The sequence below is a fragment of the Myripristis murdjan genome, chromosome 19 (genome assembly GCF_902150065.1).
Source record: "Myripristis murdjan chromosome 19, fMyrMur1.1, whole genome shotgun sequence".
NCBI classification, from domain to species: Eukaryota; Metazoa; Chordata; class Actinopteri; order Holocentriformes; family Holocentridae; genus Myripristis; species Myripristis murdjan.
The window spans coordinates 22675872-22701608 of record NC_043998.1 but is presented as its reverse complement, the minus strand read 5'-3'; the positions used below and the strand labels follow the sequence as shown (position 1 = coordinate 22701608).

General features: G+C 41.9%; 1 protein-coding gene across 2 annotated transcripts in view; it reads right to left on the bottom strand.

Annotated features, from left to right (window-relative positions):
- slc39a11 (solute carrier family 39, member 11) overlaps nt 1–25737 on the bottom strand; it is a 152483-nt gene that overhangs the window by 6792 nt on the left and 119954 nt on the right. For both annotated transcript variants that reach the window (XM_030077541.1, XM_030077542.1), the window contains exons 6-7: nt 25165–25332; nt 11446–11515 (exon numbers count right to left, since the gene is read on the bottom strand). In XM_030077541.1, the coding sequence (XP_029933401.1) occupies nt 11446–11515; nt 25165–25332 (238 nt within the window). The remainder of the gene's footprint in view (nt 1–11445; nt 11516–25164; nt 25333–25737) is intronic.

Below are 25737 nucleotides of genomic sequence, written 5' to 3'. Positions count from 1 at the left end.
CAGGGGCTACTCTATTGATAATGAATGGGACACTGACTCAAACTGAAATTCATAGGCAAGCATTAGGCTACAAACAGATACAAACCACAAGTTACACCTTATCTGGATCCAAGAACTCAGAAAAAAAAAAAAAAACAAAACAAAAAAACAAATGGCATTCTGTATCATTCATTATCAATAGAGCCATAACAAATGTGTGATCACATAACTGATATTTCTGGGTGAAAACAATCAATCAATAAATAACTGGCACAGCTGTTTCATGTTTGTATTCTGCCACTTATAATTACAATGTAAAATGTTAACCGAGAGACTGTTAACTGTGCTCAGCGCCCTGGTAACATTCTCTGGACTGAACTCGACGGCAGTGCTGCTGAGTTACCGAGACCAAATGCTACAAGACGATGATCTGAGCAGGTATGCAGCCAACATCGAGAAGATGGGCTCTGTTCTGAGCGGCTTCGCTTTGGTGCCCAACGCAGTGGGACTGGGGGCTCTGGTCATCTCCATGATCTTAGACACATTTGGAAAGTCCTTGGGCAAACAAACCATGGGGACGCCTGATATATTGCGGAGGGTGTTTGCAGAGGAGAAGGCCTCTGAGGTGAGAGCCTGATCTTTCCTGGGTGTCTTCAATTTGTTTACAAAAGACTGAGAGCTTCACATTAAAATCATGTCTCCTCATTAGAACAAAGAACAAAAGATAACCCATGTAAGGCTAATACTATCTGAGAGATTTAAGTTTTCATTATAATGCAGTCAGATGTTTTTGAGGATGAATCACATTTTAGACACACTGAATGGGGAGTTTCAGGCAGGAAAATCTTAATCAATCAGTAATTTGACAAATTTGCCACCCCCCTTCCTTAGCTTTTGAACAGTTTCCACAATTTCACTTTTGTTTTGTTATCATACTTATGTGCTGTGGAGATTCGAGACCTGATGGACGAATATTTGAAGCGTCTCAAGATCAACCTGAGAAACCAGCAGCTTCAGCTGAAAGACACCAAGGAATATGAGCTCAAACTGAGTGCCCAGCTCACAAGGCTAAAGGTGCAATGCAACTGAGTATCCACCAAAACCTAAACAGTATTGGTGTTATGAATTCTGGTTAATATTCTTCAAAATGCAAGGCCATAATGCATATCTTTTTAGTAACAAGTTGAATATATGGACATTATTTGAATTCTGTTATGCTGTAAGTCATCTGTTTTTTTTTCTTCCCAGAACTCCATGCTGGTGGATGGACACATGAGCACTAAGTTTCTGAAGCAGTGGGTAAATGGAGCTGCCTTCCACACCCAGATGCTGATCCATGAGGCTCGTATGGAGAGGGGAGATGGGGACAGAGCCAAGCAAGCTGTGGCATTTTATAAAGACGAGCTTGACCGGCTTCTGCAGCGCTACAAGAGCTACCTAGAAAGCTCCATCTATGTGATGACGGCTCATAATTACATTTCTGTAGGCTGTTGTCTGTACTATAAAGAGAACCAGAGATTTCACCTGCCAGTGAACTGTTTCAAGCTCAAGGATGAATACTGTTTCACTGACACTGAGGTAGTTGAGGATCTTTTCGCCAGGCATCAGCTTAATGAGGCAAAGACTTACTTCTCTGACCTTCAGGCAAATGTGCAAACTCTCATAAGCCAAAGTGGTACGTTCCTTATCCGATCCTGATGCACACCTTAAACACTTGGCACAAGTATCCCTGAACAGATGAGTTATGTCCCATGCTGTTTTCCAGAAAAAAAAAAAGAAAAAAAAAACTCCAATAAAGTGTTTTTAGGTCAATACTTCATTTGAAGCCCAAATTTTAAAAAAATGATCGCAATATTGATGTTGTGGTGTTTTTGAAATACGGACTCAGGTGACAACAAGATTTCTTTTAAAATAAAATGAAACTTAATTAATCCCATTGGGGAAAGTTGTTGGAAAAAATAAGACAGCATAAAAAAGGGCAGAGCTGACAATATATATACTATATAAATCTCCTTCAACTGTCATAATCAGGTATATAAAGGTTTAGAAATAGTTCATATTGTTACTTAAACAAATAGGGAAAACAGTAACAGTAGAGGATGGATTCACCTTTACACCTGCAACAAGCAACTCTGCACAGTCAGTCCTAAAATTAGCTGATGAACTGCAATAAGTCTGAACTGATACAGATTTGACATGCATACACATAAGCTGCACTGTTTCTTAGTTTGTTTAGTTAGTTTTAGTTTGTTATCTTCATCTTCTAAACCGCTTATCCTCACAAGGGTTGCGGGGGGGTACTGGAGCCCCAGCGCTCATTGGGCGGAAGGCAAGGAAACACCCTGGACAGGTCGCCAGTCCATCGCAGGGCGTTTTAGTTTGTCATTTAGTTTGCAATTCCAAATTTGTGCTGTTTTTACAAGTCAGAAGCTGCAACAAATGTCTGAGCAATCAAAAGGCTGTTGCTGCGATACGTCTCATTTACAAAGTTCAAGAGAGAATTGGCTCCATCTGCTGCCAGTGGTTTCACTAGGTTGTTTTATTCGGGATATTTTGTGATTAGCCCCGAATGTTAATTTACTGTAAAAAAAAAAAAAAAAAAAAAAAAATACAGAAAAATGGCTTGCACTCTCAAAGCTTCTCCTATGCTGTAGTTTCAATGTTTCAACAGATAGAAATAACAACAAATTATCATTATTATTATTATTATTGTTATTATTATTATTATTGTTGTTGTTAAATCCGCTAATATAGCATTTGGCATACAGAGGGTTAATGCCAGGTCGCTATGCTGTCATTCACCCAACGAGCTTCAGCTGAGCGGTCAGTGCGAAACTACAGAGTTGTCACTAGTAACAGAATAACAGTAACATGGTACAGAGGAAGATTTCAGTCTCTTTTCACCAAAGGTGGTTGACAGGCTGTCAACCTTTGGTTGGTATGTTCAACATGAATGGGGCATTTTTGTGTATTTGGTATTCACTGTTAACAATGAAATGCAATAATTTCAGTATAGAAGTGATAAAAATCATTCAAGAATGACTGGCCAATTTTATATACAATGGGTTGCTTTTGAAATTTGAGTCTGGTTTATAGTGGAGCATACATAGGGCTCGGTCCCTAATAAAAGAAGTAATGTGAGCTAGTTGTCTGTCTCACTTGTATTTATTTTAATCTGAAATAACATGAATGAAACTTGAGATGTCAGGGGATAAGCAGGTAGGTACTGCAGTTAGGTAGCTATTTGAAGCTATAATAAAAGGCCTATGTTGTTTATTTAAAGCATTATGAAAAAACATGCATGCGCAGTATGGTTTATGAAAAAATTTGCGGTGCACGCTATGCGCGCGCATTAACTTTTCTCTCTGGGCTTAGCTCCAGATGTTTCAGAATTCTAGAATCGCCCCTGTCTGCTGCTACATCCTTTTCCTCCACAGCGAATGACAGGCAGATGACCTTTCATTCTGTCAAGACCCACATTCTGGTCCACCAGACTGGGTTCAGTGTTCTGGCACAACTTGTCCCACTGACAAACTGCAAGGAAAATGCAGGGGAACTGAGAATCAGAAGAATCCAATCACACTTCCACTGATCTAAAGCGGCGACAAACATCAGGCTTTGGTGTCTCTCCCTCACAATCAAAGTGCGAGGACTTGTTTTGCAGAGTAACCGCGGACAGATATCGATTTGTCTCAACTGTCATCGAACACCCTCATCAGTGCCAGGCGAACTTTGAGCCCGCCTGGTCAAATTTCCTCTGGTATTTAAACTGATGAGTCAATGAACCAGCATCTTCAACCCCAAATATTAAACAGCAGCTGTTTACAGATCTACCGACAGAAGCAGGAGCTGGATTCTTCTCACCAGGTAAGTGACTTGGTAGCTGCCGTCATACAGAAATTAAAGAGTTATAAGGACACACACATATCCTCTGATATATTTACTGTACTGCCACTCCAGTGTCATGTAGTGTTTGTTCTTATTAAAGGCACTGTCTTCAAGGCAGTTGTTGCTGCTCCTGTTTTTGATGTGTACTTGCCATTCCACCTTTTTCTTCATTGCATTAATTATTTATCTCATATAATGATTGTCTAAAGTAAGCCAGCATAAAGCATCATTTGTCTTAGCCCTGCAGGGAAGTGGGGAGCTACATGTCACTGTGTTGGTCTGTAAACAGTTAGGATCATAGATATACATACCTAAAAATCTTATAAGTAGATTTGATGCTGTTAAATTTGGTGACACCTTTCATGTGGAATGCACCTGTTCTGCTATGGGTCTGTCAAATACAGTGTGATTTCATCAGTATAACACAGTGCTGTTTACAGATCTGCAGTGGCTAAGTGGTGTTCTACTAATATGAACTATACTGTCAGTTTCTGGGTTCTGATGTGTGTTTTTTTTTAAATGCTATTTGCTCCCAGAAAATCGGAAAAAGAAAATGGGCCAGTCATTCTCTCCAGAGGAGCGCGCAGCGGAGCTTGCCAAGTACTCTGGCGCCTTGCTCGGTTCGGACCAGTGGCATGACTTTGGCGTTGACAGGCAGGTACTCCTCTTTACTGTCCCCTACACCACGAGGTAATGCAGCTTCTATCTGAAAGAGTTACATCAGGAGAACTAGGCGTGATTTGGAGTGGTGAGTTGTTAAAAAAACACATGGAAATGAAGAAACAGAAGAAAAATAATGAGGTATGAGCTGTAGGCCAATAAAGAAAAAGGCTCTTTGGGCAAATTATGCATTATGGGTGCTCAGGATATTATTATTATTGTATTCAGTTTCTCCTCATTAAGTGTGTGTCGATCAGGGTGGGACACAAATTTAGGGGCAAGGTCATTTGGCCCTTGGTGTTGCAACTTTTTTAGGAGTATTAAGGCCACATGCCAGGGCACCAAGGCCACTGAGTAAAATGCATGGATTTGCAACCTATGTTATGAATAAACATCCTGACAGGGGCGGACTGGGACAAAAAAAAAAACGGCCCGGGCATTTTGGACCAGACTGGCCCACCACATTTGATAACGCACACCTTTTCGGACTTTTTGCTCTCCTAAATGTGTATACCAACTGTACAACTTTTTTAAACCATAATGCCATGCAATTAGTTAGCTGTCATCAGCAGCGTTGGGCACGTTACTTTGAAAAAGTAATTAATTATAGTTACTAGTCACTTCTACTAAAAAGTAACTGAGTTACTACTAAATTCACAAAAAGAGTACATTCATTCTTTCATTCATTCATCTTCTAAACCACTTATCCTCACAAGGGTCACAGGGGGGTGCTGGAGCCAATCCCAGCGCTCATTGGGCGGAAGGCAGTGAAACACCCTGGACAGGTCGCCAGTCCATCGCAGGGCAGACAGACATACACTGACATTCACACCTAGGGGCAATTTAGCTTCTCCAATTCACCTAACCTGCATGTCTTTGGACGGTGGGAGGAAACCCACGCAGACACGGGGAGAACATGCAAACTCCACACACAAAGGACCTTGGGTGGGAATCGAACCCAGGACCTTCTCACTGTGAGGCGACAGTGCTAACAACTACACCACCGTGCCACCACAGTGTACAGAATTGAAAATTAGCCATTAGCCATTAGCCATTAGCCATAACAAATGTGTGATATTTCTGGGTGAAAACAATCAATCAATAAATAATTGGCACAGCTGTTGCATGTTTGTATTCTGTCACTTATAATTACAATGTAAAATGTTAACCGAGAGACTGTTAACTGTGCTCAGTGCCCTGGTAACATTCTCTGGACTGAACTCGAGGGCAGTGCTGCTGAGTTACCGAGACCAAATACTACAAGGCGATGATCTGAGCAGCTATGCAGCCAACGTTGAGAAGATGGGCTCTGCTCTGGGCGGCTTCGCTTTGGTGCCCAACGCAGTGGGACTGGGGGCTCTGGTCATCTCCATGATCTTAGACACAGTTGGAAGGTCCTTGGGCAAACAAACCATGGGGACAGCTGATATGATGTGGAGGGTATTTGCAGAGGAGAGGGCCTCTGAGGTGAGAGCCTGATCTTTCCTGGGTGTCTTCAATTTGTTTACAAAAGACTGAGAGCTTCACAGTGAAATCAGGTCTCCTCAGTAGAAAAAAGAACAAAAGATAACCCATGTAAGGCTAATACTATGTTGAGAGATTTAAGTTTTCATTATAATGCAGTCAGATGTTTTTGAGGATGAATCACATTTTAGACACACTGAATGGGGAGTTTCAGGTAGTAAATTCTTAATCAATCAGTAATTTAGAATGAAAACCTTTATGTATTGTTCATGTTTGCATTTCTGACAAATTTGCCACCCCTCTTCCCTATCTTCTGAACACGTTTGAATAATTTCACTTTTGTTTTGTTATCATACTTATGTGCTGTGGAGATTCGAGACGTGATGGACGAATATTTGAAGCGTCTCAAGATCAACCTGAGAAACCAGCAGCTTCAGCTGAAAGACACCAAGGAATATGAGCTCAAACTGAGTGCCCAGCTCACAAGGCTAAAGGTGCCATGAGTATCCACCAAAACCTAAATAGTAGTGGTGTTATGAATTCTGGTTAATATTCTTCAAAATGCAAGGCCATAATGCATATCTTTGTAGTAACAAGTTGAATATATGGACATTATTTGAATTCTGTTATGCTGTAAGTCATCTGTTTTTTTTTTCTTCCCAGAACTCCATGCTGGTGGATGGACACATGAGCACTAAGTTTCTGAAGGAGTGGGTAAATGGAGCTGCCTTCCACACCCAGATGCTGATCCATGAGGCTCATATGGAGGGGGGAGATGGGGCCAGAGCCAAGCAAGCTGTGGCATTTTATAAGGGCGACCTCGACCAGCTTCTGCAGCGCTACAAGAGCTACCTAGAAAGCTCCATCAGTGTGATGCCAAGATATAAATATGCATTTAGTTACAGTTCTGTAGACTGTTGTCTGTACTATTATAAGAACTTGAGAGTTGATCTGCCAGTGGAGTGTTTTAAGCTCAAGGATGAACACTGTTTCACTCAAACTGAGGTAGTTGAGGATTTTCTCACCAGGCTTCAGCCTAATGGGGCAAAGACTTACTTCTCTGACCTTCAGGCAAATGTGCAAACTCTCATAAGCCAACGTGGTACGTTCCTTATCCGATCCTGATGCACACCTTTAACACTTGGCACAAGTATCTCTGAACAGATGAGTTATGTCCCATGCTGTTTTCCGGGGAAAAAAAAAAATTCAATAAAGTGTTTTTAGGTCAATACTTCAGTAGTTAGTCCAAATTTTTTAAAAAATGATCGCAATATTGATGTTGTGGTGTTTTTGAAATACGGACTCAGGTGACAACAAGATTTCTTTTACAATACGATAAAACTTAATTAATCCCATTGGGGAAAGTTGTTGCAAAAATTAAGACACAGCATAAAAAAGGGCATAGAGTTGACAATATATAGACTCTATTAACTTCCTTCAACTGTCATAATCAGATATACAGTACAGGCCAAAAGTTTGGACACACCTTCTCATTCAATGCGTTTTCTTTATTTTCATGACTATTTACATTGTAGATTCTAACTGAAGGAATCAAAACTATGAATGAACACATGTGGAGTTATGTACTTAACAAAAAAAGGTGAAATAACTGGAAACATGTTTTATATTCTAGTTTCTTCAAAATAGCCACCCTTTGCTCTGATTACTGCTTTGCACACTCTTGGCATTCTCTCGATGAGCTTCAAGAGGTAGTCACCTGAAATGGTTTTCACTTCACAGGTGTGCCTTATCAGGGTTAATTAGTGGAATTTCTTGCTTTATCAATGGGGTTGGGACCATCAGTTGTGTTGTGCAGAAGTCAGGTTACTACACAGCTGACAGCCCTATTGGACAACTGTTGAAATTCATATTATGGCAAGAACCAATCAGCTAACCAAAGAAAAACGAGTGGCCATCATTACTTTAACAAATGAAGGTCAGTCAGTCTGGAAAATTGCAAAAACTTTAAATGTGTCCCCAAGTGGAGTCGCAAAAACCATCAAGTGATACAACAAAACTGGCACACATGAGGACCGAACCAGGAAAGGAAGACCAAGAGTCACCTCTGCTTCTGAGGACAAGTTCATCCGAGTCACCAGCCTCAGAAATCGCAAGTTAACAGCAGCTCAGATCAGAGACCAGATAAATGCCACACAGAGTTCTAGCAGCAGACCCATCTCTAGAACAACTGTTAAGAGGAGACTGCGTGAATCAGGAAACCACTGCTAAGGAGAGGCAACAAGCAGAAGAGATTTGTTTGGGCCAAGAAACACAAGGAATGGACATTAGACCAGTGGAAATCTGTGCTTTGGTCTGATGAGTCCAAATTTGAGATCTTTGGTTCCAACCGCCGTGTCTTTGTGAGACGCAGAAAAGGTGAACGGATGGATTCCACATGCCTGGTTCCCACTGTGAAGCATGGAGGAGGAGGTGTGATGGTGTGGGGGTGTTTTGCTGGTGACACTGTTGGGGATTTATTCAAAATTGAAGGCACACTGAACCAGCATGGCTACCACAGCATCCTGCAGCGACATGCCATCCCATCCGGTTTGCGTTTAGTTGGACGATCATTTATTTTTCAACAGGACAATGACCCCAAACACACCTCCAGGCTGTGTAAGGGCTATTTGACCAAGAAGGAGAGTGATGGAGTGCTGCGGCAGATGACCTGGCCTCCACAGTCACCGGACCTGAACCCAATCCAGATGGTTTGGGGTGAGCTGGACCGCAGAGTGAAGGCAAAGGGGCCAACAAGTGCTAAACACCTCTGGGAACTCCTTCAAGACTGTTGGAAAACCATTTCAGGTGACTACCTCTTGAAGCTCATCGAGAGAATGCCAAGAGTGTGCAAAGCAGTAATCAGAGCAAAGGGTGGCTATTTTGAAGAAACTAGAATATAAAACATGTTTTCAGTTATTTCACCTTTTTTTGTTAAGTACATAACTCCACGTGTTCATTCATAGTTTTGATTCCTTCAGTGAGAATCTACAATGTAAATAGTCATGAAAATAAAGAAAACGTATTGAATGAGAAGGTGTGTCCAAACTTTTGGCCTGTACTGTATAGTAGTACAGATATAGTACAGATATCTAGTTCATACTGTCACCTAAACAAATAGGGAAAACAGTAACAGTAGAGGATGGATTGACCTTTACACCTGCAACAAGCAACTCTGTACAGTCAGTCCTAAAATTAGCTGATCAACTGCAATAAGTCTGAACTGATACAGATTTGACATGCATACACATAAGCTGTACTGTTTCTTAGTTTGTTTAGTTAGTTTTAGTTTGTTTTTCAGTTTGCAATTCCAGATTTGTGCTGTTTTTTACAAGTCAGAAGCTGCAACGAATGTCTGAGCAATCAAAGCGCTGTTGCTGTGATACGTCTCATTTACAAAGTTCAAGAGAGAATTGGCTCCATCTGCTGCTACATCCTAGCACTGACAAACTGCAAGGAAAATGCAGGGAAACTGGGAATCAAAAGAATCCAAACACACTTGCCCTTACTCAAAAAACCTTCATCAGAGCATTTATATACAACTACTACAAGACAATTATCCATATGGACTCTTATCACACTCACTTTACCAAAGTTCAAATTTGCTTCAAAACAATGAAGTAAATACACATGTCTGATGTCAAACTGTGAGAGGTGTGACAGAGTCTGTGATACCAAGAGACAGAAACAAACCTTATGGAAAAAAACAACAACTCAAACACAGCTGTTCAATAAACTTTAAAAGACTTTAAATTGCGTTTGTTTGGTGTTGAGATGGCGACAGGGCGAGTCACACATACTGGCAAGCCACTCTTTTAGATCTCCCACTGTCTGCTGGACGTCTCCCTTATGCCCCCTGCAGTGTCATAACTTAACCACTAGATGTCAGCAGCATGCAACACAACACCACAGAGATGAGTTATTCTGTCATTGCTCACTTAGCCAACAATTCATACCTGGCTTGTACCTGGAAATGCAATTTTCATCAGCTTGTACAGGGACAAATGAAGATACATTCATTGTCAAGGATATTTCTATGATTTTACAAGAGGACGGACACTTTTTTGGGGGTGCAGATCTAGCAAACTAACTTTTGTATGTTATTTCACCACTCATAGAGATATATTCAGACCAAAAATTTAAATGATTGAAAATTCAGTTTTGGTCTTTTGAACTGGCTGACAGGAGTTGTGATCCCCATGTTTAAAAAAAAAAAGTAGAAAGAGGAATCACACAGGTATGGCTCTCTGTGAAAGCCTCAGCCAAGGTGCTGGAGAAGAGAACATTAAAGCCAGAAGGAGCAATGCGTATTTTTTCCTGACCACAGAACAGTTTACTAACTTCGTATCCTCTCACAGTAATCAAAGGATCCTGGAAGTTCACAATGTGGTACATTTGGGAAAACTCTATGACTGTGCTTCCCAAGGTGTCCTTTTGGAGACTCATGAAAATGGACCCAAAGCCTGTTGCTGAATTCCTACACACTCAAAATAAGAACTGTGCTTACAATCGTGGCCTGACAGCAAGCTAATTCAATGCGGGCATCAGAGTCCAACATGGTGGTCTGAATATGATATTAAGGTCCTGAGAGCATTCAGTTTGGTGATGTCAAGGGGGCATCTCTGCTGTTTGCGGATGAGAACATTTCATCTGCATTGCACAGTGATCTCAGGTGTGTGCTGGACCAATGCGCAGCTAAGAGTGATGCAGTCCAGATGACAGTCACATCTAAGCACACGGATATGGTTCTCTCTTGCAAAAAGGTTGCCCTGTCCCATTCAGATGAGGGGTGAACAACTGCCTGAGGAAGCAAGGTTCACATATCTTGAGATCTTATTCAGTGAATGTAAAAAGCGGCATGAAACCACCTGTCAAAAGCAGGGGCTGAAGTCATGAGGTGTTGCATTGGGGCGTAGAGAGCTGAGCAAGCAGAACAGAGCTCTTGACTCACCAGTCTGTCTTCAGATTGACCCTAACCCTACTGTCACAAGCTCTGGGACGTGACTGGAAAAATGAGACTGAGAATACAAGCTAGAAGCTAGAAGTGAGGTTTCTCCGCACGGTGACTTGACTCAATCTCCCGGGTGAGAGAATGAGCCGCTCTGCTTGCCCTGCTCTCGCCGTGACCCTGACCCAGATCCGTGGTGAGAGAAACTGATGGGTGAATGGAAATTCAGTGGCCAGAACTGAATCAAAGCGTAATATTTGTTCTACAGAGCCCTGCAGGTATTCTGATAAAGATTTTCAGCTATAATCACAGATTCTAACAACATCCAACAATGACGCATCAATCAACAGGAAACATTACGTCATATCCCAAACGTTTTCACCACTTTCGCCTCACGTTTTTGGGCACATGTCCATTTCAAAAGATGAGTTTTTAGATGAATAAAGACTTACAGCATTTATTTAGTTGTTATTGGGAGTATAATTGTTTGCCTTGGTCCTGGTCCTTACCTGGCGCTCTCGAAAGTGGCAGATGACGTCTTTCCAATGGCACCGAACCCGACCCCCACTGCCAAGCCCTCTGCAGAAGAAACATACACAACAATAATGCAATAAGCAAAGGACAAGGCTGAGAGCACGTGCTGAAGATTACGAAACACAAACAACAGTTTAAGCCTAGATTGAGCTCGGGGGTTACACGACTAACTGAATGACAGAAAGCCCCGATCAGAAGACTATTAGCCCCAGCTGGAGACAAACATGAGTCACCAGGCGTTCCTACTCCCTGGTTTGGATTGGGTTAGCATTCTTTTCTTTTGGTCTCTTCTAAAATCATCTTTCCTCTGAGTCTTTCCCTCCCATCTGCATGTACAGATGGAGCCCTCACAGAAATCCCTCCACTTGCTACACGTTTGCTGAACAACTGCTGCACTTTGGCTCCTTCCCAGAGTCATTATGAAAAATGAAGTTTCTGCGAATTAGTTTTAGCGTCTTAGGTCAAGACGCTAAAGTTTCGTGTTTCTGTGGTTAGGTGTAACTGGAAGAAGAGCAGATTGTGTGCAGTGCGAGTGCAGGATGGATAAATAAATGAACCGGGGCTTCCACGATGGCTGTCACCTCATCCTACAACACTAATGCAAAATAGCTGCAGGCTAAATCCATGAGGAGGGATTTCAACAATGGTTACCGCTGTAAAAATCCTCTCTCTCACTCTCTGTGCATCCTCTGTACACCCTGTACCCCACCCCTCTCCTCTCATGTCCCATTTGTCTCATTTGTTATGCCTGTCATGAATACTTTAAGTACACCGCATTCAAACCAAAAGTGAAAAGGTCGAAGAACGTGGTGTCTATTAGTGTGTGTGTGGGTGTGTGTGTGAGAGAGAGGAGTGTATGTGTGGGTGTGTGCCTGCATGCATGTGTGTGTGTGTGTGTCTGTGTGTGCACGTGCGCAGTAGGTCCAGCCTTTAAGCTGTTTTGTATGCAATACTGAAAACACAAGGGCAGGGGGGGAAAAAAGGCAATTTCACCGACTTCAAAGGCTGACAAGACGTCACGTCCTCTCATGCCATTAGCGAACTTGCTAATCACCGTGCTAAAATGTGTTAATTTGCTGTTTTCTTTTTTCATGGCAAGCATAATTAACCAAGTTAAGAGTTTGCATCAAAGAGCAAATGTTGCTGAATGAGAGGCCGAAGATCGCTGAGTGGTTTAGTCAGGGTCACGTCTCTGGAAACACGTCACCTTCACAGATGAGGATAACCAACCAGACAATCTCACAGTTAATCCAAACAATAATTCTTCTTCTGGTAAACCATTATTCTGACCTGTAGATCTTAAGTTTTATGGTTTAATCCTGTCCTGCACCAGTGATGAGATGGATGCATGAGTCACTTTACTCCACAACCAAATCCTGGGATTTCTCTCGTGTGTTTGCCCTACTCCATTCCCCTCGCTACTTTCCAGCTGTCTAATTGAAGATAAAACACAAAAGCTGAAAAAAACATGCCAGCGGTGAACAAAGAAAGAAATAAAGAAAGATAGAAAGATGAGGGAAAGAGACGGAACACAAACAGCGATAGAGAGGGAACGACGGAGGGAGTCGGCAAATCAAACGGAGAACGAGAAGGCAAATGAACGAGAGAGCGAGATCGATCTCTCCAAATCTCCGCCGCAGCCACAGGCTCCCGGCTCGGATGGCGCTCCGTCATAATCTAATGCCTATCACTCGCTCTGATAACAACGAACGCCGGTTCTAATCAAGTTCCCGCCGTGCCATTACGGGGCGGACATGGCGGCCATTATGGTGAAATGCACCCTCCGGTTTCGCCGCGGGTCCCATTTGCCATCCATCACAATCCTCTGGAGCCGCCTGAAAGCCAGTAAAACAGCTTCGTCTGTCTCTGAATAAAACATCAGCGGAGAGTTTCAATTTTGTTTTGTGTTTGGCAAAGTCTCAAACTTCAGTGGCATCGAGCAAGAGTGGGGCGCTGGAATGTGGAATGCATGTGTGTGCGTGTGTGTGTGCATGTGTGTTATTGCATGCACATGGTTGTGCTGCTCTTGACAACAGTGTTACGTGACTCAGGGACATTTACTATGAAGTCAACAGTGACCATGAGGGTACAACTGCTGCAAGTTGCCCTGGATCTAATGGTTTTTTGTTGTTGTTTGTTTTTAATTTTGTATGTGTGATGGCTGGTGACTTTTTGGCCTGTTGGTGGCGCTGTGGTTGACCGATCAGTTATATTTTAACTGCCAAATTGTAATTTGTCATTGTTTTGTGATAATTTTATTATTTTGTCAAGCCCAATTAGTCAAACTGATTTTAAATTGATAATTTACATGTAGAGTTTATTACTGAATTGTATTTTTGATATTATGAGGGACATTCCTAATTGTTATGGTTTTTGTTGCACGGGGGACATATTTTGGTGCGACACCTACCTGTCTTTCACATGCGCTTGCTATGCATTGGTGTTGGATGCGGTGAAGACGGACAACTGCTAAGCTGGCGTTGTTCCGACATGTTTTTAGCTGCCAATAAGTTGTGGTGGCAGCCTCTTTGTCTCCTAATTTACGTTTTGGAGGACATTTCCTCGTTTAGAGACTAAGTTTTATGTTTATCTCTGGATTTGGAAGAAGAAAGTTCTGAAGATTTCCTCTGGACTCATTTCCCTCACGGTCATGTGCAGCCATTGAGGTAACGTTGCTAGCCAGCAATATTGTTAGTTATTTTATTGTACTTTTATTTTATATCTTTTTGTATAATTATCCGGTAATTCTGTATTTATGTTTGTGTATGTGCTTGTAGTTCGACGGTGACGTGGTGACATGGTGACAACAAGGTGGCAAGTGGTTTAAATAAAAGTCATCGGTATGAAGAACAGTGGTGCAGTTTATGTCCCGGAGGGAGTGACACAGAATATGGCCGTGAACAGTGGTTCATCAAATTTGGCCCAGCAGAGACTGAGATACTGAGCTTGGCCTGGTGGTGGCGCTGTGATGGGACAATCCGGTGTATATTCAAAACACTGCACGCCAGCGTTTTGCACCAGCTGAACTCGCTGCTCGGTCACTGCTATCGATCTGCAACCCCATCGACCCCTCGCAGATGCATTATGGATATCCTCTGCTATGGGGCACTGAAAATCGTACATTATTGAATGTTTTAGTATGAATGGGCACCGGGCGTTTATTAGGTTTGCCGCTCTGAAGGTGAGCGGAAACACAGACAGCAACAGAAACACAGACAGAAGCAAATCACAAAGAAGTCTGACAGGAAATCGGAGCTAATGAAGTCGTAACGCCGCAACAACGCCGGCGCCGTGCAGCACCGCCGCGCTCCTGATGTGCAGAAACACAGGGCTGAGGATGTGTCTGGACTTTAAAGGAGCTGAAGTGGAGCAGAACTTTTGTTGCCGTATTCACAGACAAAACAATGAGATCTGATGTGGAGACGATTCAAGGGTCCTCAAAGTCACAGAGCCTGGCTGAGTGCGATTTGAGTCCGAAAGATAACAAAGCCGATCCTCTCCTGTAGCGATGATATGATTCCTGTTGCCACCCCCCTTGTGTGTGTGTGTGTGTGTGTGTGTGTGCAGCGGCTGGTCCTATCCAATTCCTGCTTAATGTTCTATGCTCTTTTTTGCGAGTCTGACGAGACTGCTACTGACAGCTCATTGTCACAGCAGGCACATTGTTTATGCGCTTTCCTTTGATCTCCCCTCCTCACCTCTCTGGACTCCTTTTCCTGTTCGTTACTCCTGATGTTCCTCCTCGTTCCCTCCTCTCCTCTCCTCTGGTTAGTCTGGGACCTACGCTGCGTTTTAAAAGCATTTTCAAGTTGCTCTTTTCCTCTGTTTTGAAGTGAGATAATTCATTCTGCAACATCAAAGTGCTCATTCTCCGCTCATCTCTCTCTGATGAGATTTTCTCAGCCTTTTCCTCATGAGGACCCAGGAGGTGACTTTTCAAAAACGACTCGGATTTCCAGTTAACCTGCTGAAACCTGGAGCCACTGGAATCGAAACTGCAAAGTAATCTGATTACTGCTCGCGGATCCAAGATTCCAGAAGACATTAACCATTTGTAAATCACATGACACCAAACTAAAACCAAACATTTCCTAATCTTAGGGTGTCCATATTTGTCTTCAGGTAAAATCTGTTGACTTTTCCATGACTTTCCATATCTGCCATGACCTTTAAAGTTATTAAATCCTGGTTTGTTCACAACTTCCTCTGAGAAATGATTTCCCCTGGCTTTTCCAGCCTGGAAAACATGCCATTCCAGAAATCCCATGGGATGCAATTTTGAAAAGTGTGGCGTCTCGGATCATTTTTTCCAGTCTGGTATATGTTAGTGTGTAGCTCTCTAACCGGTGCAGAGGTGGCCTAATTGTTAAAGAAGCAAGCTTGTGACTTCAGGGTCTGAATCCCACATGGGGATTCAGGCTGCAGCCACACTGATCCCACACTATAGATACACACTGAAAGTTCACCTGCTCATTCGTTTGCTTTGGAATGGCTTTGACCTGTTGATGCATGAGGATGCACCAAAGTAAATGTCTTCAAATTGCATGTTTCTCATTTCTCTCCTTGAGTTTTTGTCTGTCAACGATATGAAACCCAGATAAGCCATTCATAGTGTCGGTGAAGTCCCAAATAAACGTCATCAACAAATGGACACTCCTAATAGAAAAACAGTCGCTGTCTCCCTGATTATCGTTCATAGTTAGCGTTTTAACTCCTGACCGCTGCACTGGAGCTGCTCAGAGTGTGTATGGGAGGCAGGATGTTGCTGAATAATTAGTTTGTGCTCGGTCAAGCTGACAGGAAAATATGATATTCAAAACAATGACAATACTCACTTTTGCTATGCAGAATAACATAGTAGCATACCAGGATTAGTTATTCGACAGACAGAAAATTAATCAATTATAATTTTGGTAAATGAGTAATGATTTTAATCATTTCTCAAGTAAAAATACCAAACATCTGCTATTTACAGCTCCACAAATGCTATTATTGGCCTGCTTCTTCAATTTCATATCATTATAACTTTTTTTTTTTTTTTTTTGGCTGCTGGTCAGAGCCAGTAAGCAATTTGGAGACATCATCTCTGTCAAAGTAATGGGCATCATTATTTTTCACACTTTATAGATTAAATAATTCAACTTAAAAAATAGATTAAATCAACAATAAAAAATCATTAGTTGCAGACCTAAAACAAAGCGCTTCACAGTAAAGAACGATGAGCAGAGACACTGAGCAGATGACAGATCACTGCAGCAGCAGGACAGCAGGACAGTCCCCTTTCCTTCGCCTCCTGTGTCTGTGTAATCTCCATTTCCAATAATCTCTCCCTACCCAGACCAACCACTAGCAGCAGCTGTCAACTAACTCACATCATCTGTCACACTAACAAGGATCAAGCCTGATGGTGGAGCAGGACAGCCATCAGTCTCCTGCCCGTATTGATAGACAATCACCGAAGTCCTGTCAGAGACGCCTCTCCACTGTGTCACGAAACCTTCAGGGCCTCTTTGAAAATCAGTACATAACATTAAGCTGCTCTTTGTGCTGTCCAATGGAAAGAACAAGAGATCAACACTGCCAGAGGGGTGGTCTGCAGTCACAATAATGTGTCCACTCATGGCCCTTACGAAACAAAAATATGTTGCAGTATATTGGAAAATGTCATGTGATGTATTAGATAATACATTTCCATATATGGGAACTAGTCTTTATATTTTCCAATATATTGAAATATATGCATAGACCATACATGTCTATATATTGATACATATAAAAAATATATTGCAATCAAGACCAAAAACAGCACTATATTTTTGCATGTAATAGTTTGGCTTTATATGTTCAAATATACTGCAATATATGCATATACCATATATGTATATATATCGCAACATATATAGGGATGTTTTTTTAACATTACATATTTTCCAATAAACAACCATGACATATGCATGGACCATGCATGGCATATATCTGTACATATATTTCCAATACATGTTCCCATATAATTGGAAAGTCATAGATCATGTATGTTTAAATATATGTACCCAGTATTCATCACATACAAATCTAAATACATTATGGAGGATATTTATAAATATGACATATGTTGCGGGATATAAACACATACATTCATATGCAATATATTGCAATATCTGAAATACACAATTACTTATGTATTATTCCATATATTGAAATACATTACAATATATTGATGTAATATATAAATATATTGGATAACATATTTTCCACCAATATATTATTCCATGTATTGCTAAGACATTTTCAAATATAAAAATATATTTCAATATATTGTAATTCCATATATTAAATGTAATATATTCTAATATGTTACCATATATTTCATTTAATATATTGGTAAATATATTTTATTTCCATAAAGGGGTGCTGTGAGTGAATTGAGACATTGCACATTTTGGGGAAAGGTTATCACTGCCTAGAAATATGCACGACTCAGTTTACTTTATTTTCCAATGTCTCCCAATGAAACTCTCCAGGAGAAACACAGTTAAACTTTTAGGGCCCTATCTTGTGCCACCCGCTATCCGCTGCCACGACCCGCTACCCGCAAATTGCGGATTTAGGAGCTTCCGCTATCCCTAAACGGTATCTTGTGCCACCCACTACCCGCTATCCGTTATGCCGACTGCATCATTTGCGCCTGGAGGTGCGTCGTGGGTGTGTTTCATGCGCTATCCCTAAAGTTGCTATCTTGCGCACACACTTTAGGGAAAGCGGATAGCAGGTGGTCCTGACCACCCGCTATCCGCTATCCCTTAAGTTTGGGCTGTTAGGAGAGCGCGTCCAGGCGGCTTCAATGCGCGCCCCGACGGAGCCTCGCCACGCACACGGTCGGACTGATACCAGGACGCCGCCGGAATGGACTGAGTATATTACTCATATAGACTGTTTAGAGGAAAGACTGTTTTAATTGGACACTTACCCCAGCACGTTTTATTGTTTTATCATAAGCCAGCAGCTGTGCTATATTTTTATTATTATTTTAATATTTTATTTGCCCAATCTACCTTGTCAGTAAATTAGTTTACACATAGTTCCCCCTCTGCCTCTTGTGTGTGGTGTGTGACCCGGGGATTTTACTCAATCAGTACAACCTTGTGACACGTCCACTTGGACGCATAGCTCCATCTCCCGAATTAACTCGCCGATAATATATAATATATAATATGTATATAAAGCCACCTTGCTTTAGCCTCAGTAGAAGCCCTGAGAAAATCTACCTCCCTCTCTCCATCATGGGTTTAGGATTTAGGATTTAGGATAGCGCATCCTGCCCTTAAAGGCAATGGCACCTGGCACACTGATTGGTTTAACTGGCGTAACGCCCAAAACACGCCTGTACATAATATAGCGGGTAGCGCAGGTGTTTTGCGGATAGCGGGAGGTGCACAAGATAGCAATTTTACGGGGGAACGCCTCTTCCTAAATCCTAAATCCGCAAATAGCGGGTTTAGGGAGTCTGGCGCAAGATAGGGCCCTCAGTATCTGAAATATTTATTTTTGACAGCCGATGGAGATCAGGATTTATCAGGAGGATGGCTGCTTTACTCCGGAAAATGTATCCGCATGGGCCTGGACTGAGTGTTTGTGTGTGTGTGTGTGTGTGTGTGTGTGTGACCTTCTGGCTGTGCAGAAGAACACACAAAATTAATTGAGATAATATCCTGTCTGTTTCTGTCGACGTCTTTGGAGATTTAAATAATCGATGAAGTTACACCGCTGAGCCCCGTGAGTCAATATGCACAACGTCTCTCTTATAATGGGGAGATTTAGTTATGTGGTGAATCACTGCAAGTATCCACCGCAGCCCATTCGCTATTAATAAGTGTTTGAGTGTTTGTTTTATGACCCGAACCGGCCCATCCGAACATTATATCTGCAGACATAAATGCAATCTGTGCATCACTGCTGTGTAGTCTTGTCACATGTTGCTGCAGCTCATGTCTTTTTTTGTTTTGAGCTTGCTATGTTTGATAGTTGCCGCCGGTGTGTCATTACTCGGGTTATTATTTAAAACTTTTTTGTCACACTGTTTTGTTAGTTGTTCATAAATACTTGATATCAAACGGTGACTGCTTTGATTAAAATAAGCATCATGCTGCTGCCATACCATACATTCTAAAAATAGATTTCACTCACTCACACTCCATCTGGAAAAAAACATTGTTTGTGCTCATTCCTAGCAACACATAAACCAAAGTACCTGGAAGTTTGATGTTTTTTTTAAATTCCAGTGCACCTAGAGGTTTCAACTTTTTCTAGATTCCAGTGCAACCTGAAACCACGTAATATGAAAACACAACTGATGCATGAACAACACACACAACGGTTCCACTCTGTTGTTTCAATCGATCTTGAGTTGTGATGCTGCTTTACTCAGATTTCCATGGCTCTTCCAAGGCCTGGAGACGACATTAACTGGATTTTCCAGGTTTTTCATGACCGTTTCAACCCTGTGTGACGCCAAAGCAACATGAAGTACTGCTCCTGGAATGAGTAAATAAATACATAAGTAAATAAATAATATTACTTTGGAAAAGAGTAAAATAGGAATAGATAAGGGATAGATTCGTTGAGAAATAGGTCATACACCGGTCATATGGAAACAGTACTGTAATTTATAGATTTCTACATACATATATGAGCTCAAATGCATGCATACCCAAGCACACACACACACACACACACACACACACATACACACACTCACACACCAGTAGGCATGGCAACGGCTTTGACAGTCTCATAACCTCTTGGTCACACTTCCTGATGTAGCTCATGTGGCAAAATGCCATTTACGCTTTCGACATCTCTCCACTCCAATATTGCTCAAATCAGGAGTGCAGCAGGGTGGACAAACACACACACACACACACACACACACACACACACACACACACACACACACACACGGGATGGTCGCGGGTGATGAGTTACCATGAAAATAAGAAGAAAAAGGGAGGCAAGATCTGAAGAAACTTCGACAAACAGCTAAAGACGCTGCAGTCAAGGACAGCGTTGATATTCCAGGAGTGTATCTCAATCAAGGAGATCACACAACCTCTCTAAAATGTACACTGCATTTAAAATCATGCCTTGTTTCAGTGATGCATTTGTATGCAGGTGGTGCCGCTGTAGGAATCTCATGTTTTGGTGCCCACTTGCTGCATTTCTGCCTCATCCTCCAGAGAATTTTTTTGTTTTGTTTTGCTCTTGTCTTGTTTGTGTTTCAGGAAGTTATGAGCCTTGGGTTTGAAAGTAACCGACTGAGACATGCGGAAGTCGTGCTTTATAGCATGCTAATTGAGCACAAGGGTAATGTATTCGGGAGCAGTGAAGGGCATATATGTCGCATAACTGAAAAAGGGGGGGTTTCAACAATGCTAAAGTGCGGTGCTGTGTGGAAACTGGTCCTTTAGTCACGAGGAAAATGAGATTCAAGGCTCTCCATAAAAGATTAAAAAGCAGTTTATTCTAAGTTTCCTTTTGAGCCACGAAGCCAAAATGCTTTGGGCTTTATTTAAAAAACTGTTCATCATGAATAGTCAATTAGATTAAATGCTTTTTAACCTATTTTGGAGTGCGGGAGTAACTCTTTTTCCTCAAGGCTACATAATCAGGGGGAATTATTACCTCAATGTGACTGTTCAGTATTTACCTGTTCTTTATTTATCATAGCATTGCAGGAAGGCCCCTCGTTTATAATGCTGCTGAATTTGACACAAAAAAATGAATAAATAACATATAAATAAATAAGATAAAAATCTATACATAATTAAAATAGTTAAAAAACAGTTCAAACAAGTTGTCTTTGACTCCAGTTTCAAGGAGTTTGGTCATTGGCTCCAGAGGCAGGGTGCTTCATCGTGAAGAGCAGGCTGACCAAAGCCAGTATTTACATTGTTTCACAAACACAACAGATCAAGCCACCAAAATCATTTTTAATTTGCAATCCAAAGTCTGTAGACAACTATTAACTTGAACAATAACGGCAAGTAAAATATTTGTTGAAGACAGAAAGCGTTTGGTAGCAGCAGGTGTGAAAGTGTCCATTTTTGCTGCTCTGCTAATAAACACCCAGAGAGAGAGACGAAAGCCCCAACTGTCGCCAAAGTCACTTCAAAGCGACAGCCCTCGGCCGGTGGGAGTCCTGCAGCCAGCCGGCGCACATCTGATCTGCCGTGCGGTGCCACAAAGCAGAGCTCGAGGCGGCTTCGTGTTTGGACTTTGATGCAATAAAGTCAGCCGGTGAGGCCTGACGTGTGCCCGTCCCATGGGGCGCAGCTGTCCTTCGCCTGTGAAGTGTTGAAGCGTCTCACTGGGGTGTGTGTGTGTGTGTGTGTGTGTGTGTGTGCGCAGCGGGGACGAGTTACTGGACCAACAGGGGAGGCCGTCTCATGAATACGCACAAATGTGACGCCTAAACCCTCTGCGGTCAATGCACCTAGTGTGTGACAGCTGGACAGACTTAAAGGACCGCACCGTGCACATGTCAATCAGTAGGTCCATTAATCGGATCGATATCAGGCATTTTGAGGTAATCGGCATTGGTTGACGTCTGCACTGACAAGGCTGATATTACTTGGGGATTTTTTTATATTAAAATAGTAAGTAGCCAATGCACATTTTTATCTGCGAATATTTTTCCGTGTTCAAGTGAATAATACAGAAGTGATAAATAAATGTTCACTGGGACCAAAAACAAAGAGACGCTGCTGGGAGCTACTGTGTGCACTGACAGTTTATTTATTTTTTAGTTATTCATTGAAGCGCAGATTTTGATTCTCTCTCATAAACGAGGAGATGCTGCCGTCTGCTGATAAAAGCCGTTGTGATGTTGTGTGTTATTTTTCATTCATAAGTTGTTGTGTTTTTACAAAGTTTAGTTTTCGGATTACCTGCGGACATTTATTTAGTTGATGCATTTTTTAAAAAAATAACTGCACAGCAAACTGAGACAACAGACAAGCGAGGTTACCACCAATGTTTTTTTAGCAACACAGACTGAAAACAATCAAATTCACAACACCATCATATTTTAAATATCTTCATGGCGTTGGTGCTTTTTGCCGTCTGGGTTAGGTTTATTGACAGCCCAGCTTGTGAATTTGATGCTGTTGCAGTCCGTGGAAAATTAGCGTAGTCTACGTTTGTCAGATACCCCCTGAACGCACCACCAGGAGGGTTTTGAGATTTGTGTCTGATTTGAACTTCAGTGCTCGGTTAGGCTAACTTAGTACTTAGCTATGTTAGTCGACCACATTTAGTTAGTAGGAAGAGCACTAAGCATCATAACACAAGCTCCTGGGCGAGTCATAAAATATTGATATTACATATCCAACAGCTCTGTATTTTATCATGACATTTTTTGGGGCATCGAGCCTAATTATTTGCTGCGATTCATAAACTTTTGCAGTATAATGCATTGGCCACAAGGGGCAGCGTAACTCATCTCCTGCAGGGTCTGCACTCTGCAAAACGGCACATCCACAGCTTTGTGAGTCCTTTGTTGGATTTTGTGAAGATGCAAATGATCAACATGACAAACAAAAACTTTTATATATTTTTTTTTGCCATACTTTTATTATTGTATTAGGATATGCTACAAGTTTCTGTGGGTCTACATCCAGACTACTTTGAGTTTGCATTAACGAGGCGTCAATGACAAGCCTACTAGTTGCTGTCGTTGCCTGTTTCATTGACCTTCAATCTAAAAACTACTGTACTGCATTGAACTGAAAACTATTGCTTTTGCTTGAGTTTCAGCTCAGATAATGACTTTACCTCTGCCTCAGGAGCAGCTCTGCCCACAAGAACATTTTGCGCAACTAAAAGCTCAGATCTCCAACAGTCGAGCCCAAATGAAACAAACCACAAAACATTCTGAAGTGTGAAAGTCAATTACCGGGCGGGCTCAACGCTGGCGGCTATTAGATCTGACTCTTGTTCCCCTGAGCTGCACTGGAGCCGTGGATCTGTCATGCAAAGTCAATCCAGTTTGTCATGTCGTGCCATGCGGGTGCCATGCGGGTGCTGTGCACGATCAATCCATCACTGGCCTCCACGTGGTTTGGCTTGATTTATTTTAACCGATCTGTACCTGAGATACTCGGTCGATCACAGAACTGACAGCATTTCAGTCACAAGTTAATGATTTCTGTGCTCGACTGACATTTTTTACTTACTTAGTTTTGCGTTTTGGTGGTTGAAGTTGCGATTGGGTGGGAAGGAGGTGACATTAACGAGCTCTTTCTGGTGCACAAACTGTAAAAAAAATCTCCACCGTCATAAGTTATCTAGTCTGAAATTCAGTGTTTTTTTATTCAAACGAGATAAAACAAAAAAATAATAACTTGTTTCAGGATTTCTTTGGGGAACAAGTATGAAAACACTGAAACAAGCCAGAATACGGCAGATCAGCCCGCTAGCAGAGGTTAGCATCAAGCTTGACTTGATTCGCCCTGAAATTTGAGGCCCGAGCCCAAATTTAACTTTTTAATAAGCGTACAGATGCAAGCACACATGAACGTGTCACATCATGCGCAGACATGCAGACGTGCACAGATATAAACACACAAAGAGGCAGATTAGCGAGGGAATTTAAACGTTAAGCCGTAATATTATAGGGTATGTGACACACAAATCAATTAATCAATCAATCAATAAGGCCTGATTTGGCCGCTGGGCTCGGGTCAGTTTGCAGACGAGCACCAAGAAAATGTTTGATTCAAGAAAATTCAAGAAACAGATTAATTTGCATTGGAAATTTTATCTGATCTCATTAGCAGATTTTTTTCCCCTTTTTTTAAAAAAAAAAAATAAAAAAGCAAAAAACAAAACAGAAAAACAACATTTTAACACTGAATCTGGGTCTAAATGACTTGCTAGGATGAATATTTGTTGCACTGTGTGCATACATGTTAATATGTGTGTGTGTGTGTTTGCATGCAAAGACGTCACCGCACGCATATGTTTTAATTATGAGGAATACTGTGCATGCAGTGACCAGTAAACAATTATCCTCATTAATGAAATGCCCTTTCCCATCGTACTGTAAACTGAATCAGCTGAGAGCTCTCCGCTAACGCAGCCTCCACCATTTATCCTCCTCCTCCTCCTCCTCCTCCTCCTCCTCGGCTCTACATGCGCCCCTAATTCGCTTCCCGTCCGCACTTCCTGGAGCAATCATCACGCACGATGAAAATGATGTCGCTGTTTCGTTTGGCCTGATGGAGCAAATGGAAACCAATCGAGTCTGACATGGAAAATCATTCAAACATCTCAAACTCCATTTTCACGTTAATTAAGGAGGCTGCGCTTTGACGTGAGCGGATCGATGCGTGTTCACAGCTCGCGACACATCTTACATTTGCATAATCGATCAAACGACACAAGGAATGCAACCAGTGTGACATAATTCAACATTTCAGGGTTACTGATTACTTTTCTTAACCACGAAACACAGAGCTTTGCCTGTTTTTCTCACAAGGTGCATGTGGCTTTTGAAATGCAATTTTAGCGCTGGGAAAAAAAACCTCTCCAAAACAAACAACCACACTTAGCCCAATGCGAGATCCAGATATGAACCTAAACTGGAAATAAAACCATCAGTCATTTAGGAGCTCTTCAGTCGAGAGGCTCGTTCTCACCTGGGATGTTGTGGATGGTGATGGCCAGGATGAGGAGGAGGATGCGTCTCCAGCTGTTTGCCGCCTGCCTCGCCACTTCCTGTTGTCTACTCCCTGCTTCCTGTCCCTCTGAGCTGCTGGAGTGGGGTCCTTTCCTCCTCTGGTGCACATCGCCGTTCTCGATCTTGTCTGCACGACAGAAGAGAACGACATTAAAGAAAAAAAGATTCCCTAACATGCTTGATATCGATACACGTGATCAGATGTAGTTAGAAAGCACGTCATGTTGATCATGTTATCAAGCCAGAACTGTGAGCACCAGAGGCTTGGAAAGGCAGGGGAAAAAAGGGCCAGTGATGTTACTGACACACATGGTAAGTTTTCTACTCATCATGAACAGGCGGCTGATGAAAAAAGTGGTTTAATTTGAAACTAGGCAGTTTTTTTGTTCTGAGAGTGGTTGCTTCCTGAGTATTTGCTGGCTGCTCTGCATAAGATTCCATATTAAAATTAGTCAATGAAAAGAAAATACTAAGAAAAAGTAGCAAGAAAGAAAGACAAAGAGTAGAGAAAAAGAAAAAAATAATGGTGTGC